Raw genomic sequence first — 22,247 nt, forward strand, 5'->3', positions numbered from 1 at the left:
ATGGTTGTAGAGCTCTGTCAGGGTCTACACATACAGCAGGGTCTAACTTTTCAACATTTTAATAATGTAGAAAAGCTGGATGTATTCCTATTGCTTGGATTTTTTTTTTTTTAGACAATATTTATATACTTGTTGGGAAGAGGCTGCAAATGTTCACTGTTAGATATTAATAGCCCTATTTTAGTGCCAGACACCTTTCTCCTGAACTAAATTGTCATTAATAAATATTTATAAAATAAAAATTCCCAGTTCGTTTTTCCTTTTTAAAAAATAAATTGGTCTCTATTTATTACATATGCATATTGCTCATCATTCTCAAGTACTCATTGATATACACACAGTATATATTTGCATATGTATGTGTGCACACACATTCATTTTTGAAAAATGATGAAAACCTTATTTCTTTTATTTAAAAATAACACCCACTGAAACTTGGATAAAAACCTTCTAATAAAATCTTATCTTAAAACAAGTATATATCAAATGATTTTATCCAGGACACTATACAAAACTCCCACTTTAAAACTCTACAGTGATCATTCCAGTTACATGCCAAGTAACACAATTAAAGCTAGGTAGCACAGACAATAGGCTGATTGTGTTTTTGAGCTATGCACTTCAATTGCTCTAAGAACTAACTCGCAGGCTGAATGCGTCTTTATTTTTTCTGAGAAGGGCAAACCATCCTTGAAGACTTATTGCTATTTTCACAACCACAGATTTTCTTTTCTTTATGGAAAATTAAAATTCAGAGAAAACCCACAAAATAAACAATCATTTCAAACCAGAAATAATGCATTTTTCCTCATTTATTCAAATTCACTGCAGGAAGTAAACACTAAAAGATTAAAAAACAAAACAAAACAAAATTCACACTGCAGTATGTACATCACATGAAGAAATTAAGTTTCTAATAAAAATGACAAATTATATAATGAGATCGCATCAAAATTGGTTGTGTAAACCCCAGAATTCACACCATGAATGGTAATGTGCCTGTATTCCAGTATACTGGAATACTCCTGGCATAATATTGGTTTCCAATGGGATTAAAAAATTCATGAAAGTAGTTGTGTGAACTCTATGTTGAAAAGTGGTTGACTTGATTTTAAAAAGTTTTAAGACCCTTGGATTCAAAGCACATTCTTTCACAAAGCTGAAACCACAGAATTCATGTCCAGAAATGGAATACTGCCATGTTGGGATGAACATCTGATTTGACTTAAGACATTTTGCCAAATACAGAGATGCACAGGGTCCCCCATGCACTTTTCATGCAGCAGGTAATCACAACTTAAATAAAAGGTTTATTCTATACATGTATTCAGACTTGCAACTGTATACATACATGCACAAATTTTAAACCTGTCAGATTATATTTACACTTATACATGGAATATACAGAAACCAAAGAGATTAAAAGGCTTTTCTGTTGCATTAGAACAATACAAAATATGTATTTTTCATTAAGGAAATTATTATTTACATCACCTTTAAAAACTGATTTTAACATCTTCATGTAACAAGTCTATATATATATATGTATATATATATATACATATTATATATATATATAAAATATATACTCTCACCAGTTTACTCTTCTGTAAGATGCAGCAGGGAATAAACAGGTAATACTACCTTACTGATGTCAATGAGAGCTGTAGTACCCTTTCAATTAGGAAGAAACTGTCTAGATATTTAATAGTTCTTGAATGTGTATATTTGTGTACCTTGTATCTACATTTGCATAAGCAAAGTGAATTTATGGATGTATGCCCTTTCTCACTGCTGTTCTTTAAAATTATCTTAAACTCAAATTGGGGACATTCTTTAGTAAATCAGAACAGCATTCTGTGTGGTCATGTTTATTTATGTATTACATATCCTTATTCCTTCAACTGTTAACAACAAAAACAACCAACCAACCAAAGAAACACACAAAAAATAGTTATGCTTAATGCTGGCCCTTGATGTTCTTCTCCCTGACCTAAATTTACCGCTCTTGTAAAAGCCCATTTTTTTTCCTACCATGCCTCCAAGGTTCTAGATATTTCATAATGGCAGAAAAAAAATGACTTGTTTAAAAGCTTCTTTATATAGTGTAGACAATACAATTGCCACAGAGCAAATATGGGATGGAGTAGAATATATGCACTGGCCAGTGGAATTTTCATTTCAGAAAAAGCATATGACTTCCTCTCTCCAGGATGTAGCATAATATTCACTCCTGATTATTATTTATAATATACTCAGTAACTATTTACAAATCATTCCGAGAAAAAAATAATCATTTACGGGGTTTGATCATATTAGGAAATAACGCCCATATTTAATATAAAAATCTTAGAAACAACTTCAAATAGATTTCCTTCTAATTAATAGTTGATTATATAACAATTTTTGATACATCAGTTAGCTAATCTGGTTCACAATAAAAAAAAAAATCTGGTGAGTGTATTGTGGATTGTAAAAAGTGAACTTAAAAACATGACTTGTTTCAAGATCAAAACCCCAGGTGGCTCAATAATGTATTAAGTTCTTCCGAGACAGTATCGATGTTCACTTTTAACCACTATTTTAAAATAGATCAATGGAGTGACTGTGTAGAATTCTACTCTGTCATGTATATGTGCCCTTTGTACTTTTCTGTTTAGTCGATCTGAGTTTAGGGCCTTTCTTGGTTTGAAATAAATGTTTCCATCTTTGTCAATACTGTTCTTAGGACAATGATTTTAACAGAAGTTAAGGATGTATTCAGGAGAAGTTTCTAAACCATCCTAGAATCACCTGAGTTTGGTAAGTGGCCCTGTTATTCCAACCCTAAGGCTAATTAAGTAGATGTTACTCATTAGAACACATAATCACAGATTTTCCTGAGATGTTCAGCCAGATAGGAAAGTTGTCCCCTCCACCCATTTTTTTTTTTGTCATAAAAAGTGTTCTGAACCTGATTTCCAAAGATATAACAGTAATATATGAACTACAATATTGCAAATATTTCATTGATGTGTGACTATTGGGGAAAATATAGGCATCCAGTAGTTTTGTTTTGTTTGTTTTTTACAGTCCTGTGTTCTGAGAAAGTTATTAGCAATGGTTCTCAAACTTCAATGTACAGAAGAAACACCTAGGTGGTTTCCTCTTAAATGTGTTCAGAGGCAGACAGAAGACTCCCAGGTGCACTGAGCAGAGATTCTTGTTCTGTAGATCTGAGGTGCTGCCTAGGAATATGCATTTAAAAACAAGTACTCCAGAATGGTTTTAATGCAGGTGGTCTGAGTGCAGCTTTAAGAAATCCTGGTCATAAGACTCACAGGTACCATAGTAATGGTAAGAAGTAACTTTTACTAGACATGGTGAAATCTGTCCAAAGAAAAGCCATTTTGCTTCTGTTAAAAATAACTTGTTAAATATTCAGCTATTCAGGAAACCACCTGAAGATAAATGTTAACTTTCCTAATTATGTAAAAGGAGGAATAGTAATACAGTAGTTAAAATATAAAAATGGAAACCTGCCTTTTTTTTTTTTTTTAAGGATCTATCAAACTTTCATCAACTGTAATCAATTTTTACTAATTAGTACAAGGTTTAAAGAAATATATATTGAAAAGGACTGGGGTGGGGGACACATACTGGAAACCACAAAACCCTTTCCAAGAGTTAAAAATAAATGTTGTGTTTTTTTTTAGCAAAAGTGAAAAATGTAAGCACATTTTTTTCTAATTTATTTTTGAATTGGATAATGAAAAGTGAATCAGCATTAAGTTTTTTATTCAATAATTATCCTTAAAAGAGTTATTTAACAATTTGGACTTTAAAAAAATGTTATGTAAGCTGACTTCTGAAATAAAAATAGAGTACCCTCATAAAGACAGCAAAATGCATTTATCCACCATGGATGGAAATTTACATTTTAATTTATGCCTATTATCTGTGATCATAAAGATTTCATTCATAGGCTACTCACAGTTATCTGATGCATACAGAAGTGTTAAACAACCAATAGTTCAGTTTCCTCATGAACTCTAATGTAAAGCAAAAAGCAGTGTGCATATTTAAACATTACCAGTAACCAATACTCTTCAAAATGAAGTTTCAATTATACCATGCTTTTCTCAAATCATGCTCTTATTTATACAGATCTCAAGTTCAACTAATTAGTTTTAAAAAGATCCAAAGCTGAATAGCAGGTTAAATTTTATTCTGATTCTTTTTTTATCGTTAGCACATTTCCCAGAAGTCCATAAACTTCTCCATTTGCATTGTGTGGGTAAGAAGCATTGTTTCCCATATGGCTATTATAAGGGCTTCTTAAATTGAAGAAAGAAGCTTTAGTTTCTGCAGCAGGAAGTAACTCTTCTTTGATTGTAACCTGTGAGACATTTTCAGCAGTTGAAGGCTCCCTCCAAATGTCCTTGTCCTGTGTTTCTCGACTGGTAACAGAATTGCCTCCTTTCTGGAGCATGTAATACAGTATTGGGTTAGTTTTGGTCAGTCTCGGAGAGTCTTTTTCATACTCATTCTTATCCATGTCTGTGATAACCCACTTAATGGGTCCCTTGTCACTGGTCATGGAACACCCAGATTCTGGTCTAGACCCCACACAGCCCAAGTGGTCAGGAAAAGGAGGACTCATGGGAGTTTTTACTACTCCTGGGTATGAAAATGTCCTGTTATCCATGGGACTGTTGGGCTGAGAAGAACTGTACATCAGTCCATTTAAAGAAGAAATGCTGAATTCAGGTTTGCTATTGGTCACATTATTTTTGTGTCCTTTCTTTTTACTCTCAACGACAGAGTTACTCCTGTGCTGGGACAAATCTCTCATGCAGTTTTCTGAGAGAAGCAGCTGTTTCAGAACATTGAAGCTTTTGCTCTCTCTCGCCCAACTCCTATGTTCACTTTCACTGGCTGAACCATGACTGGCAGGATATTTAAATTCAAGATCATTTCTGCTAAATTTCAGCTCTTGTTGGTTAATCAAGGACCCATACAGCACCTCTGGGGCACCGTGACTGTTGGCAGCATCGAGGATGCTATTTTTCATCTTTTTAAATGGATTTTCTAATGACTCAGTATAAAGTTTCCTTTTTTTAGGGACCATGCAAAGATTCTTTGACTCTAGAAGTGTCAGTTCACTATGTCGGTGACTGTTGTCCAGATCATCTGGCAGGTAACTCTCTTGATTTTGTCTCAGCAGTCGACTTAAGAGACCATTCTTTGAGAAAGAAAAATCCTGAGGTGAAAGGGGCTCCGATTTCAAGTCCTCGGAAGCTGGTAAGGCAGCTGCACTTCTCTGTATGGGGGGAGCCATACCTAAGAATGGGGCACACTCAGCATCATGGCTCAAGTGCATATCTGTATTGTGAATATGTAAGTCATCGCAAGGCTCAGATTTTATTTTTACCATCAGTATTTGTTCACTTAAAGCTCTATCTGTATGTTCCTGAGTACTTTCCTCTCTCAAAGGAATCTTCTCTTTCTTTTCACTCTTCCCTTTGTTGGGGTTTCCCAGGAGCAACTGGAGAACAGTGCGCCTTTCAAGCAGATTTTCTATTTCAGAACCAGAAAGTCTTGGTTCAGAACCTGTTGCCTGACTATTGAAGGCTTTACTTTCTTCAGCTGCATTTGTTTTATTTGAGAGCAGAGGGCTACTTAGTCTATCGATCATAGCTATGGGTTTATCTGTATTTACACTCAGCTGTTTACTGGGTCTCTGCTCTTCCCCTGAAGTGGAAGACTGCATTCCGCACTGCGCTAAATTCTGTAACAGTTTACTGGCACTGAAAGTCGCGGAGCTCTGTGTACCTTCATTCTGAACGGGTTTCTCTCCTTGCGACTCTTTGCTCTTTGTAAGGTCCATCAAGTGGTTAGATGCGGTGTTTGTTGGTTTTTCAGACTGAGTGCTGCAGGCGTATGGTGGGGAGTTCCATTTGATAACCAGAGAGTGCTGGGAGAGATTGATGGGAGACTCTGCTTTGGTAGATGCAAGTAACGGAGGAGTGCTCACAGGAGTAGTCCTGTGTGTGCTGGGGCTTTCTATTACAGAAGTCCTCGCATACATCTGTTTATTGAATTTTGTTACATCACTCTGCACTTCCTGAGGGCTGTTGTTTCTTTCCACATTTTCTTCATTCTTATGGCCGAGTAGCAATTGAAGAAGTGTTACTTTCTGGTGTGAATTTAGCTTAGAATTCTTTGAGGTATCCTGATCTTCTTTAATATCTACATTGGGGACTTTTGGATCCCAAGTGTTCAGCAAGGATTGTGTTAAGTTATCCAGAGAAATAGGTTGGTCGGGTTCTTGTTTTTCAACTCTGTGTTTGCAAGACAAGTCTATGGGAACACAGTTGGAATAAGAACTTTCATCACCACTGCTATCATCTGTAAAACTAGGGTTGTTATCCGAGTATTCATCGATAGTTGTAGGTGTACTACTATCCTCAAAAATGCTTCCTCTCTCACTATGATTGTGTCCATTCATAGGTGCAGTTATGGTCTGGCTTTTAAGAAGATGTAAAAGCAAACTATTACTTGCAGCTTGTTTTATGTTGTTTCTTTCCTGTGAGTTCTTATAGCCTGCATTTTTGAGGGAAGAAGGAACAATACCCATTGGATTTTGAAATGTCGTACTTTTGCTAGTCATTAGTCTGCTCGATGATGTTCTTGCTTGACCATTAAGATGGCTTGACATTCCTTTTGAGAGATGGAAACTGCTGACATCTTTCTGGCCATTTTCTTGTAATCTGGCCATAGCAGCAAGCCTTTCACTCGCCACTTGATTTGCATTTTGTGTTTTTAAAGCATGTTCCCGAGAATACTGCTGTAAATGGGCTTCACTTGAAAGGAGTAATGCTAACTGACTACAAGCAACACTAGGTTTGGGTGAAGTGGCAGGACTAGCCCTTTTTTCCACCATGCTTGCAACAGCCTGCAATCTCGCAGCACATGACAAGGGTTCACTCATGACCTTTGTTCCACTTTGTCCAATGCGATGAGGTGACTCTACAAACCTGTCTCGGATGAGGTTTTTAGTTACGTCAGGAAGATTGGTATCAGGCTTTTGATCCTTAGCTTTACTCTTTTTCAACAAAGTTTTTAAGTGACTTGATGCAACACCATAGCACCTTAAATCTTTCTCTACTTTTAAAGAATCATGACTGAGGGCATATCCTTGCTCCTTGAGGCTCTGCCTAATTTGTTGTGACAGAGCAACAGTCTGCAGCCTAGAGCTGAAGGACTGAAGCAAAGAGGCCAGTAATGTGCTATCCTGTTTGCCTTTAGGCACACTGTCAACCACGCCAGCCAGCAAAGCTTCCTTCTTTACGTTTAAATTTACGATGGAATCAGACAGCCTCTTCCGCTTCGCTGCATTCCAGTCCTCAGAAGACTGCAACAGTCTGGCTTTTTTGAGATGCAGCATGCCAGATCCCTGATATGTGTGTGTATTGAGAACTGGACCATTACTCTGACAGGTAGGAAATGCATGACCAGAAATGTTAAAGTTCTGATCTTCATTATGCCCAGCAGACTTTTTGTCAACGGCAGTACTTGATCCCTCTGCTGCCTGATGCATTAGTAATCCTTCTAGGTAAGTTAAAACAACAGAATCCTGGTGCACATCGGAGACAAGCTCTTCTCCATGAGTCATGTTCAATAGAAGTGTCACAAGGGCTAGGTTTCTGTTCACTTTAAAGAATGGTTTTCTGTGGGTGAGTGAGATATAGCTTTAATAAGTGAGTGTCAGTTTATCACCTTCCATAGCAATTAGACAGTGATGTACTGTTACATACTGAACAGGATTTCTTCTGGCAATGACAAGATAAGAGGCAAGCAAACTCCAATGCAGTCTGACACAGAGCTGATCAACTCCTAAGCAAGAAAAAGCAGAATTCCTTAATACATAGGTCTTCAGCAGCAAGCAGATATAATCCTTAGTGAATATCTTGAGTCTCCTTTTTCGTCTTTTGTTCATTAAATGCATATATCAGTGTTCTAAAAAATATAAACACAGAAAATAGTTAAGGAGGTGCAGAATTAGAATTGTACTATGATACCTATAAGCAAAAAAAAAATGTACTTGTACTTTACATAAATACTATTATACATAAATATGCATTATAGTCACTTCTTTAGTAGTTATTGCCATTCCTATTATATTAGAAATCTCTGTTGGAAATGCTATGAATTAAATTTCATAAATATGATCAAATCAATTAAATACTTTAATATTATTTAACTATTTTCCAAAGCCCACCAAGTTTTTGAATTTTCATAGGCACACTTCTGCCAAGTAATGTGAATGCTTAGTCAACTTTATAGCAATATAGCTCTATAAGGGAGCTGGAATTAGTTCCTTATATTACAGGGAGCGTAGGGAAAACAGGCAGAAGTGCAGAAGGAGGGACAGAGATGCACATGGCATGGACCCATCTGATGAGTCTCATGTGGGTGAGGCCTACAGAACAGATTCACTTCTGGCATCCTCTTCCAAACACCAGATATTCCATTAACTAATTTTTAGAATTTCTGTTTTCAAAGAAACGAAAGCACTAACAAGGATAAGATTATTTTGTAGGCCTGTGAAAAGTATTGACAGTCTTAGTCATATTCATAAACATTTAAATATTAATAACAAGCTTATTTATCCCTAACTTTTACCATGACTTTAAAAACAGCAGAGAATGGTTCTTTATGTGCTCATTCATATCTATCAATGTTTTAATGTGTCAATTTTTATTTTCGATTTAAAAAAAATTTTTTTTTCAATTACCATTTATCCCATCGACTTTCAAAATTTTTACTTATGTGCTCTATGTAGAAATTTTAATGTGAGGTCCATTCTTATCAGATGCAGAAGACAGGTTACTGGTAAATGTGTAACCCTATTTTTGTAAGACATTCCTAATATAAAATAGTCTTCTTCTCACCCATGCTATTTCTTTTTTGTGAATTTATATCAATAAGTATAACTAAATTAAAGTAAAATCTATGATTTGAAAAATCTTTTAAAAATATTTAAAAATAAAAAACCATTTAAAAAATGTGTTAGGATACTTGCACCAATTTTTAGTTTAGAAAATATGGTTGCTATAGTACATATACATATAACTATGTGTATACACTAAGCTAAGCACATCAACATGTAAAAAAGTGGAAAAGAAAGAAATTTAGAATAGATTTGAAAGATGAGTAATTGCTTCCAGAAAAGTCTATCTAAATCAAGGTGATTATTTGTCATTAATCTTTTAGAGAAGAAATTCTATAAACAGCACCAATACATACAGCAGAGAGAAGAAAAATAATTTCTCATAGAAACCTGTTTTTTAATAAGAAAATCTGCAAATCAAAGATTGTATTTCCTGACAGACTGCTTCAGGTGCCACTCAGTAGCAACACCTACCACCATTCCAGCAGATAATGAAATGCCTATGAAAGTAGGAATTCTGAGACTACTTAAGGCCTAAATTCACTCAGACCCTACAATTTAAAAACTCTAGGAAACCGAGTGAACCAAATTTCTTTAGATAACTTCCTTTTCTATCCCTTAAACAACTAAAGTGGGAGAAATCCTTCTTACATCTTATCTAAATCTTAACTTTTCATTCCTATAGTATAAACTGAGAAATTCAGGAAAAAAAGAAAAGGAGGTATAATACTTGGATACAATACAGCTCATTGAGACCTATGGATATTATAGTATTATGAATGTAAAATATTACTAATGCCTAACACATATACTTCTTAATGCTAAAATTGCTTAATTTCAAGTTAGAATTAGCTAGACTCATTTTCTTTTAGTAAAAACACAACTACACTATTTTTAACCACCAAAATAACACTTCACTTGCTTGGTTTTATAAGCATACTACTTCAGAATGTCACCAAGTGTTTAACACTATTGTGTATATTCAGTTAAAAATATTTAACTGTTAACACACATTTAAGGATTTGGCTTCTTCTATACCCAATCTATATGCATGCCCCTATTAATTACAGCATTAACAATAGTCAAGATATGGAAACAACCCAAATGCCTATCAACAGGTGAACATATTAAAAAGATGTTATATATACACTAGAGGCCTGGTGCATGAAATTTGTGCACGTGGGGTGGGGGGCATCCCTCAGCCCAGCCTGCACCCTCTCCAATCTGGGACCACTCGGGGCATGTCTGACTGCCAGTTTAGGCCCAATCCCTGCGGCAGTCGGACATCCCTCTCACAATCTGGGACTGCTGGCTCCTAACCACTTGCCTGCCTGCCTGCCTGATTGCCCCTAATCGCTTCAGCCTGCCAGCCTGATCACCCCCTAACTACTGCCCTGCCAGCCTGATTGACACCTGGGACAAAGTGGGGGCAGCCATCTTGGGATGGCACGGGGGCGGCCATCTAGGTGGCCCTCCCATCAGCGGTGGGGTCTAATGCTGGAAGATACAGCTTTCCACCAGCTGGATTTAATTATACTTTAAGGATGGCCAAAAGAAAACTCACAACAGAACTGTTTTGCATTTCACGTGCCATGAGCTGAAATTGTTTATGTGTTGTTTGCAAACATATATCAAGATAGATAATGGCACTTTAATGATTTTTGCATTCTTCCCGGGGCTCTGCGCTCAGTTTCCCAATATGATTTTCATGTCTGTATATTTAAGTTTTTCTGTTTTTCAATGTGCCTACCCTTCGCTGTTGCTCCTGGCAGCCTGGGGGTCCTCTTCGCTGCCCCTTCAAAGAGAGATTGAAAGCTCACCTAATCTGCAAGGCACTGCAATTTCACAAAATCCCCACCTAGCCTCTCTACATTCCTCAGCAAAGGGCCGCCATCCCGTTAATGCTGAGGTCACCTTTTTGGCTAACATGGAAGGTCTCTTGGGGCTGTGTGCCGTGAAGGGAGAATTCCACACCTTGGCTGCAGTATTAGCAGAGCCCTTTGGAGACTCTGGGTGGGAACAGAAGGGACTGATCATTATTTTCTTGTGCTTTCACTAAATGTACATGCACCAGGGAGCCAGGCAGTGATTTAGAGGTGTTGGGGGCCGCCTGGGGGCGGGACTGGCTGGGGTGAGGGGCCACGGTCATTCTGGTCATTCCACCGTTTAGTCATTGGGCTTTCATTATATAGGATGTCACCCCAATAAAGTTAATAAAAAAGAAGAAGCCATAGAAATCTATTGCACAGTATAATGAATATACCCAATAATATTGTATTACAATGATGTATTGTGATAAATATTGCTTCAATGGCAATCATGCCACAATATATAAATGTTTAAAAATAACAGGCTACACACTTTAAATTTACAAAATGTAACATGTCAAATTTAACACCAAATAAAATAAAAAGAATTAGGCAACTTTAGATTTGCAAGCAATATATTTTATTTTATTTTATTGATTTTCGACAGAGGAAGGGGGGAAGGTGGAGAAGGGGGAGGGAGAGGGAGAAGACATTGAAAACATTGATGGGACTGCCTTCTGAAACCACCCCAACTGGGGATTGAACTGGAAACCTGGGTATGTGCCCTGACTGGGAATTGAACCCGCCACCTTTTGGTGTATGGGATGATGCTCTAACCAAATGAGCCACACTGGCCAGGGCACAAGCAATATATTTTAAAACTAAAATACTTACAAAATAATGTGATTTACTGGCTTGTCAGTGGATTCACTGCCTTGTCCCTAACTTGAACAATAATTTTATTAGAGTTTGTGTACATGTCTATTTAAAGATTCTCAACATTCTCTTTATTATCTTAAATAGAGCCTTAAGAAACTCCATTTGTATGGCATACACTTGTTAAATGACTTCTGTGTAAAAGGAAAAGTATTATTCCAAACATTTGGTTTATGGAGGGTTAAGAGTGACTAAACAGAGTAAACTTGAGGGGGCAGAAAAAAAGAGAAAAAATAAATATGTTTCTGATTTTGCAACTCTCATGAGGTTGTAGAAGAAAAAACTTAATTTAGAAACTAAATTAGATTATATTAATATCCCATCTTTAAATATTAAGTTGGTGCATATGGCAAAAAGTAAAGGTATATTTCTTTATTGAATATTAAAAATACACTTCTTGAAAAAGGATACAGCATTAACAGGCTATGCAATAATGAAACTGATAATGATAACTTATTTCACTATTGCATCATCCTTCTGGGCACTTCCACATTTTCCTGCTGACTTATTATTTTAGTCTTTATTTGGCACAGCTGGAAATAATTGATCAATTCATTCCCAAGATAAAATGACAAAATGGCCCCGGCCACTGTAGCTCAGTTGGTTGGAGCAGCATCCCCTGCACTGAAGGGATGCAGGTTTGATTTCCAGTCAGGGAACATACCCAGGTTTCAGGGTCAATCCTTGATGGGGGTGTGCAGGAGGCAACTAATCGATTCTCTCTCTCTCTCTCTCTCTCTCATCCTTTCCCTTCCTTTCTCTCTAAAATCATTAAAAACATCCTCAGGTAATGATTAAAAAGAAAAAAAAAGCAAAATATTTACTAGTAAGATCACTAAGATTCCATAATGTATCTTTGATTTATAAAAGGTTTCTATAAATACAATGATAATAGCAAGACACAATATTTTTTCCATTAAAAAACATTAATTAAAACTTTAAAAAAGAATAAAAATCATGTAATATAGTCCTTCCTACTAGTTAAAAATATATATTTTTTAAAAAAACACCTCAAAATCTAAAACTGGGTCCAAAGGACCCAGATAGTGTATCAAGGGTTAAAGCATTTCATGATTAACCCTTTGCACTCGCTTGCTTTTTTCTCGAGCTGCTACTGATGCTAACCGTGTCGAGTCACACTCGACATCTGAGTGCAAAAGGTTAATTTGATAAAGTTTCATGACAATATGAAATTCATGTTCAAGTTCTTCACAGTGTTAAAATTAGAAACTAATCTTCCATCCTTATTAATTTAAAATTGTTTATAAGCATAAAAATACTTCTTAAATTTTAGAAAATTGAGATTTTACTGGTCCACTAGCATGCAGTGAAAAAAATTACTGTAATGGCAAGGCAGAATCTATACTAATAAAAGGGTAATATGCTAATTAGACCGGATAGACCAGATGTCCTTCTGGACAAAGCCACGGTGGTGGGGGCTGAGGCAGAGGCAGTTAGGGGCGATCAGGCAGGCAGGCAGAGACGGTTAGGGGCAATCAGGAAGGCAGGGGAGCAGTTAGGGGCGATCAGGCAGGCAGGCAGAGTGTTTAGGGGCTATCAGGCAGGCAGATGGGTGAGCAGTTAGGAGTCAGCGTTCCTGGATTGAGAGAGAGATGTCCAACTGCCAGTTTAGGCCCGATCAGGCCTAAACCGGCAGTCGGACATCCCCTGAGGGGTCCCGGATTGGAAAGGGTGCAGGGTGGGCTGAGGTCCGCCCCCCCCCCGTGCACTAATTTCGTGCACCGGGCCTCTAGTTATTATTATAGTAAAGAATATGTTTTTATTGATTTTGGAGAGAGAGGAAGGTAGAGGGGCAGAGAGAGAAACATCAATGAGAAATACTGATCAGCTGCCTCCTAAACACACCTCTACTGGGGATCAAACCCGAAACCCTGGCATGTGCCCAAACCAGCAACCTCTTGGTGCATGGGATGATGCCCAGCCAACTTTGCCACACCAGTCAGGGCTAAGGCGGAATTATTTTTAAAATGATAAAATCAAATTAAACCATAAAATAATTCCAAAGAATCTTGACTATACACTTGACAGATTTTGGGAAAAATCAAAGTTTCAACACAAATACTAGTTTAATGAAATAACTAGCAAAATGCTTGAATTCATAGTGTAGTTTTTTAAAAGCTACATTTTTCTCTTTTAAAAATACTTAAAAATATGAAATTATGTTGTAGTTGGAACTTTTTTTTAGAGCTTTAATAAAAGACAGTTGTAAATAAATTTACATCAGAACAGTTCCCAAGTGTTATAGTGATTCCTTTGCAATGTATTTTGCACTTCCTAGGAAAAGGTTTATTCAGCAAAGGGAAAGTTTGCTGAATTTTTAAACACTTTTAAAATGGTAAAGTCCAAGTAATAAGATTTTACTTGGGTAAATGAAGGATACATATAATAGGATTCTTATATGTTAGACTACTTTTGATTGAGAGATAAATAATGAGAAATGTCTTTCTCCAGCTATTTTTAAGGAAAGGATTCAGTATCTTATTCATAATCAAATTCTCCATTAAAACACTTTCTATGAAGTGACTTTGTATGCTATTTAAATTATGTCTAATGAATACCTCAAGTTTTGTGATTGCTTCCATGAAATCTACTCCAACTTCTTCTGCATTACCAAATAATACCTATGTGAGTAGTGAATTTCAAGGTATTTCTGCAGTGCTGCTTTAATGATTATTTGGAATCTTTAACGATTATTTTGATTCCTCAAAATAAGAAGTAATTGAAAGGCTACTTAATTGTGGTATTCAAGAATAATTCCTACTGTACAATATTATCTAAATTCCAGTATGGCCCAGCTGGGTGTGGCTCAGCAGTTGAGCATAGACCCAGGAACCAAGAGGTCACCAATTCGATTTCCGATCAGGGCATATGCCCTGGTTGTGGGCTCAATCCCCAGTGTGGGATGTGCAGAAGGCAGCCGATCAATGATTCTCTCTCATCATTGATGTTTCTATCTCTCTCTCCATCTCCCTTCCTCTCTGAAATCAATAAAAATATATTAAAATAAACTTCAGTGTGGATTATTTAGTGGGTATTTTTGATACAAAGGGGGAAAATTAAGATGTTTTATTAAGGATTAGAAGAACCATATCTATATATATAAAAACCTAAGTGACCGTTACAACTAGTTAACCTAATGACCAGTCGACCAGTTGCTATGTCGATACACTGACCACCAGGGGGCAGACGCTCAATGCAGGAGTTGCCCCCTGGTGGTCAGTGCGCTCCCACAGCCAACCTCCTGTGGCCAGCCCTGATCGGCCCCAATTGCTGGCCAGGCCGAGGAACCTCACCCATGCACAAATTCGTGCACCAGGCCTCTAGACTTAGTATTAGGTCCTAATTATTGATCTTTTTATTTAAGCAATACAAATCCAGAGAAATAATTAAGAGAATTCTTGGTGTTCTCTATGGTAAGACTTTGAAAATAAGTTTTAAAGTTGAATAGGAAACAAAAAACCAAGAACAATTTATCAAGAGGATATAACACTAATAATTTTATCCAAACAGATTAAGATTAGCTTTCCAAACCAAAGACCACAGAGTTAAATTACATAAATCCAATACTCAATTTCATAGAGTGAGGAAGGAAAACATTTCAGATAAGGGTTCTGGAAAAGTAAAAACTATAGTGAATTCTCTTTATAAATTAAAAGTTAGTTTTTGGGGAAAAAAACTAAGAAAAAGAATAAAAGTAACAACTGTCATTTCACAGCAGAGAATAATAAGGACACAGCAAAGAAGTAGCCTGAAATTTCATTTGTCAGAGAATATTTCTATTCTTGAAAAAAAAATATTTCTATTCAAAATATTTTATGCCTTTTGATATAATTTAAATTCCAATATAATAACTTACTTTGTAGTATTATCTTTATCAAAAGAGAGATGTATGGTTGTACAATCTGATAGGTGCCAAGAAAGTAAATTTATCTAAAAAGTTGTTCAAGTGAGGGTCTCAACATTTGCAATTAGGCTGTATGAGCGTCTTGCCCTCTCCTAGTGGTTCTCATTTTAGATGTGAATAGTCTTCAGGGATTAAAACAGCTGTCCAGATTGCTCTCCTGAGAGACTTACATATTTTTGCCCAAAGCCAAATTTGGTCCTAATTTCGAGGTCTAGCCTATCAGCTTTAACTTGCAGTTAGCTGCTTTCATAGGAGTAAAATACCGTCACTCACATTTCCTACTAAAAGAAACTCACTAGGACACACTAGTGCTTGACTGACTCAAGTGCTCAACTCAAGGACATGTGTATCTGAGGATCTCTTCAACTCTAAAATTTTATTCCAAGTAATTTGCCAAACTGTAGTTGATAAAAATGACATGCATTTTAACCAAAAAGATATGTTGTCAAAAAGTTGTAGAAATAGCTGTGACCAATATGCTTCAGAACCTTTTTATCATTTCCTTCCATACTCTTTACCCACCCATCCAATTCCCCAAAGTTCTTTATCTTTACTACTTTCTTTAATGGAATCATCAAATTTCAAACAGATGCTCATTTATAAGCTAAACTAGAGGCCCGGTGCATGAAAATTCATGCACTGGACGGGGGGTGGTCCCTCAGCCCTGCCTGCCCCCTCTCGCAGTCCGGGAGCCCTCAGGGGCAGGTGACCTGGTGATCAGGGGAAGGCGATGCCCCATCACACCTCTGCTGCTGCCACTGCCGGCAGCGCAAGCCTTGGGCAGCCCTGGGCAGCTGGGCAGCCAACATCCGAGGCTTGCCTGTGCCTCGGGCCGGCCCTGGACGGCTGCGGGGCTGAGGGGACTGGGGGACTCCGGAGGAAGGTGCGTGGAGTAGCAGCCCCATCTGGGCTGTGCCGTGCGCCTGCTGCCCCAGTGGGACTGAGGGTTCTGGGCGCCACCATCTTTGAGGGCATGGCAGTCAATTAGCATATTCCCTCTTTATTAGATAGGATATGAGCTTATATTCAAACTGAATCTTTTTCTTATCTCACAATGGCTACATAGTGAATAAAATGCAATTAGGATCCCTAATGACAGAGAACTTCATGGGAGAGGTGGAATGATTGTTCTGGCAACAGAAACAAGTATCCCCCATAATTGATACAGTGAATTGATAAGAGCTTCTTTGTTCTAATTATCATCAGAGGCTTAGCTACATGAATCATATTCAATAAAATCCACCTTCTATTTAATTCTGCCTCTAAGATTTATTAAAAAATAATTTTAAATCAAAATTACAACAAATTATTATTATTTTTTTTGTTAATCCTCACCCGAGGATATTTTTCCATTGATTTTTAGGGAGAGTAGAAGAGACAGGGAAAGACAGAGAGTGAAACATCAATGTGAGAGAAACATATCGATTGGTTGCTTCCTGCACGAACCCGGACCAGGGCCCGGGCCAGGGAGGAGCCTGCAACCAAGGTACTGTCCTTGATCAGAATTGAACCTGGGACTCTTTGGTCTGTAGGCTGATGCTCTATCCACTGAGCCAAACTGGCTAGGGCTTAACAAATTATTTTGGTAGCACATCAACTATGGTCTCCCCCCACCCCCCGCCTCCCTAAAACAGATTTGATATACAGATACAGCACAAGGTCAAGGTCACACATCAGGAAGAAAAATTACCAACAGAACTGATGTAACAGCAGGCATTTGATCAAAACTCCTGGGGTTTTAGTATACATACCAGACACTTTATATTTACTCACAGGGTACACTCTATTCTAAAAATGTTCTCCATCTTTAAAGACAAGATCTTCATGTAATTTTTGTTACAAAGCATATATTCTGCTACAAATGTTACACTGGATCACAGAATAAGAGAAGAATCTGGGAGTGTGTTTCAGAATCATGAGTTTTTATGTGTGTATCTATGTTTGCATATTCATTTATTTTATGGTTTGTTTGTTATAACTAATCACTGCCATGTGACAATTTTGAAATTAATTTAACTTGCAGGTCGCTGAATTGACCAAGCTCCCCACACCTCCAAACTTTTGTATTAGTTGAAATGGAAACTGTATATTCTTCAATATCTTGGGCCACTTCTTCCCAAATTCAACTGCTAAAAATTGACTGAACCACCAAAGTTTTATTATGTATCCATAGTCTTGTATGAGACTTTCCAAAGTATGCATATAGGAAGAAACTTTGGTCATCAACAGCAGCAATAAGAGTGATTCTTAAGGGAATATATTACTAAACCAACATAATTATCCAACAAAACTATAACTCATGCTTCAGCTACTCAAATAAGATATTAAATTTACCTTAAATTACATTTATGAAACTAAGAATTATGTAATGAATGATTGAAGCAGTTTGATAAAAAAAAATCACTAAGTATTCATAATGCTGTTGAAGTAAATTTATAATATAAAAGCTTTCCTTGTTAACTCATGTATCACCTACTATAGCTTTCTTCATATAATTTGCAAATTCTGATACATGTACACATGTAAATGTTCTGAATGATCAGTTTTTCATTTTGCAAAAATGTTTTTTCATGAATTAAATGGGTTTGAATAAAAATATCAGAACTCATATATCCTAGAAAGACTACTCATTTCTCAATAACAAAGTAAAAAGGAAAAAATATATCAAATTAAATACCACTGAAAATGGAATTTCTTTTACCAGGCAGAAATAGTGTTGGTATACAAAATACTAGTAATGGACACTAATTTATACATCAACCCTTGATCACAGGATCTATGGTTATATTTCCTTTTAAAATAAATAAAATTCTTTATAAAATATACTATTAAGGTATATTTAAGGAATCATTTATCAATTAGTAAATATGTCTTCTTTATATGCTGTCTGGAAAGTACTGCCTTGTTGTGAATGAACCATGAACTCTGACGTTACTCTTGCCCATAATGGCCCAAACACAAGCTTTCTAGATTGAAGGTTTTGGTCAGTCTGTGACTGAGAACTACCACTATAGACCCAATTCTTAGACAGATATAGTGCTATCTGTCAATATGAATTCAATAAACCAGAAAGAGGATTAATAAAGAATAAGAAAATACGCAATGTACCTGGATAATTTCCGCCTTTAAAACATTCATAGGTGACTCTAAAATACATACTCCAAATAGAAAAATAAAGTTACTGGCATACCATTAGCAGACTATTTATTTTAAACATAAAGTTTTATTTTTATTGAAGAAATTGCCACCCATATTGTCCCCAGACCTTTCTTTTGCCCCTCTGTACACATAAGCAACTGCCTGCAGTAATCATCTCAGTAACTGTAGCCAGTAACTGCCAATCTGAGACCCAGGTTTGCTGCTATCCAGGTCTCAGGGATATTTAGTTGTACAGCAGGGACCGCTTATAAGTGGCCTTTGCCAGGACACCTGACACTCAGACACAGACTCAGAATGAAAGGGGGTGGTAGTAAGGAGGCTTTAGAAGAAGTTGGTATGAGCTGCACAAGAAAAGCAGTCTAGGTGACTAGGTTAGGGATCTTCTGACTTTACTTATTAGACAGACACCTCCCCCCCAAAAACTTTAGCAATTAAAATAATTTAAAAAAACTATTATCTACTATTAGCATTATTAATAAAGTTAAACATTTTAACACTGAAACATAAAATACTTTAGCCTTTGAGAATCTCAATTTCTTATTACACACATTGTTTTTGTGTCTTTTTGTAGGTTTGAGATAGAATGATACGTAAAATGGCAAATGTATATTATACTTCTCACTTCTGTTTAGTAGTTTGTTCAGCTCTAGTATCAATTACTTAAATTTTTATATCAATATTTCCTATTGTTTATATATTGCTTTGTTGTTTTGGTTTTTACCATGCTTTTAAATTGTAGCATTTCTATACAATAAAGAATTTGTTTTATATTCCTGTCATTACACATGAGGATAAAAACATAACTGTGAGAAATAATGTGGTACAGAATAAAGAGTGACCTTTCTGCTTAGTGCCCCTCTATCCATTCACCACACAGCCCTACCCCATCACCAGTAAGTTTGAAATATATCAAACTTAAAAAATACATCATGTAATGTATTTCTGAATCATGTAACAAACCCCATCTGCCTAAAATCTAGCTAAAAGAATGAGGTATCTTTTTTTATTCTGTGAGTCTCAGGTGAGCACTCACAGCTACTTGGGTAGCCCTCCAAGAACTCCACAGGCCAAGGATAGTTGTTCATCTCTGGGACCCACAGTACTCAGCAGATCCTGCTATGACCTCATTAAAAATGTTTTATTTTGGTTTGTTTATGCCTGGCCCTTACCTAGAGTGTAAATTCTTTATGGGCAAGGATTATGTATTTGTCATCTTTACATCCCAGCACCTGGCAGAGATAGCACTCCCCATAGCACATGCAACAAGTCAACCTCCTGAAGCCACTGAGTATGTAAAATGAGAGGTGGGATGTCATAATTCCAAGGTATCTTAAGATTTAAAATGATATGATGTTATTTATAATGTTTCATTTTAAATTCAAGATATCTACCCCGTACTGAATATAAACAAAAAAAAAATCACAAAATTAAAAAATACTAAAGTATTTTATCATACACAGGAAGATCTGTGGGTTTGGAAAACATGTGTGACTAGTATTCTGTTAGAAAAGATGAATAAAGTCTATTTAACATTTTAATATTATTTTGTTAAATTATTTTTATGATGGAGAGGCATTAAGAAATGAGGTATCACATCAAAATATTTATTCCCCCAAATCAGACAAATCCAACTCATTGTAAGAAATAGTTATGAAAAAACGGGGAAAGAAAGCCTTTATGAATTAACTTTGTACTATGTCAACCACAGTGGAGAAACTGCTTCTCTATGCCCATTTTAAAAACGCAATTACTGAGGCAAATAATAATGCCATACTAAAGAACCTGTACCATTTACATTATGTGTGACAGATTAAATCAAGTTGGTCAAAGCTATTCTTCAGATGAACTTTCTCATTTAAACGTGTATTTGTTGAAAAGCTTCAAGTATGAGCTTTCACTGTGTTAGACTAAATAAAAACAATATCCTACCATAAAAAGACCCAATTAGAATATGTAAAAGTAGTAAAATTACCTTTTAAAGACTTTAAAGCTGAAAAACTAAAAACCAATTCAACAAAAAGAAACATTAGCCAAGTAACTCTTGAATACGGACGCAGGATGAGTTAACGTGTCATTGCTGTGCCCTGTCTACTTCTTATCCTGTCTGCATGTTGCTGTTAGCAGCAATATGAAAATCAAGGATGCTCACTCCTCTGATCTATGTTGAAGAGGCAAGTTTCAGATTGCCTCTTGCTTTGTGGCATGGCATTAAACCTAAATAATGTTTCTTAAGTTGGAGGAGACCAAGAAGTCATATGGGTCTAGAAGATATCTAACTTTTATGTAGATGAATAAGATTGTGAAAACCCAGTTTTCTAAAATGTATAGTAAGATACTTAATCTTATTATATACAAAAAGCTATTATTTAGGTATTTGTTTAAAGATATTACATCATTCAAATCAAATCTCTTAGTCTATCATTATTAAAAAACATTTTTTGGGGCAGATACTGTATTTACTTGGACTAATGACTTCTTTTAAAAGCTAAACTAACATCCTAGCCTCAATAATACTGGTGGGGTTTGGGGGGGGGGGGGCGATCGGGGGCTGGGCCGGCTGGGGGGAGGGGCTGCAGGAGGTTGGTGGGAGGGGCGATCAGGGCTCTAATCAGGCCGCTTGGCTTTTATATATATATATTTGTTTACTCTAGTTGTATTATTTATTTCTGGACACGTCTACTGACCATAGGCTATCATCCAAGGTGGTATCTTTTGTAATCATATGGCTATGGATTCAACTTCTGGCTCTTCCACTTATCAATTGTTTGACCTTGGGCAAGTTAACTATTCACAAAAGTTTCATTTATAAATGTGCAAAAACCAATACCTATTTCATGGAGCCATGAGGAATAAATATGACCATGTTCATATAATGCTCAGTATAGTGCCTGCACACCAAGGAGGTGCTCAACAGCTCTATCCATTACTCCAAGAACTTGTTTCATACTTGCAAAACTGCAATAGTATAAAATTCTTCCCTGTACTAGGCTAAAATCTGTCTCCTATTAGTCTGATCCCTGGTCCTTTTGGGGATACAGAAAACAAACCTAATCCTTCAGTTATTCTTCAAACCCTAGAAATAGCTGCTATATTCCACTGACTAAGTCCATCACCTTGTTAAGGTTTAGATAAGGTAGTTAAATTCCACTGTTGACAGAAGTCTAGTGAAGGCCAAATAAAGACAATGAACTTGCCTGGATGCCAATGTGAGGTGGGTGCTGCAAAGATGTAATTCTTTATAAATTCTTGACTGGTCAGAGTGGTGTAAAAAAGCTCCTGGGAGCAAGCTCTCTGCCACAGACTGCTGACTCTGATGGATTTCACTTGACATGAAAAAGCCCTGCTTTAATTTACCCCAAGTGCTTGAAGCCATGCTTCCTCCTCAAATGAAGCACCAAGGTATATTTTCTTCATTTCTCCTCAAGGGGTTGGTGAATATTATATTATCCTCATTTACATTTAACAAACAAGAATACTAATGTTC

At 36.5% G+C, this 22,247-nt stretch overlaps 1 protein-coding gene across 1 annotated transcript in view; it reads right to left on the bottom strand.

Moving 5' to 3' along the window:
* Window positions 1-597: 597 nt before the first annotated feature.
* NRIP1 (nuclear receptor interacting protein 1) overlaps window positions 598-22,247 on the bottom strand; it is a 115,058-nt gene continuing 93,408 nt past the window's right edge. Inside the window, exon 3 of the mRNA XM_079766942.1 lies at window positions 598-8,001. Coding sequence (XP_079623068.1) covers window positions 4,205-7,657 — 3,453 coding nt within the window. The 5' untranslated portion in view covers window positions 7,658-8,001 and the 3' untranslated portion in view covers window positions 598-4,204. The remainder of the gene's footprint in view (window positions 8,002-22,247) is intronic.

The sequence above is a fragment of the Cnephaeus nilssonii genome (assembly GCF_951640355.1).
Source record: "Cnephaeus nilssonii genome assembly, chromosome: 3".
Taxonomy (NCBI): domain Eukaryota; kingdom Metazoa; phylum Chordata; class Mammalia; order Chiroptera; family Vespertilionidae; genus Cnephaeus; species Cnephaeus nilssonii.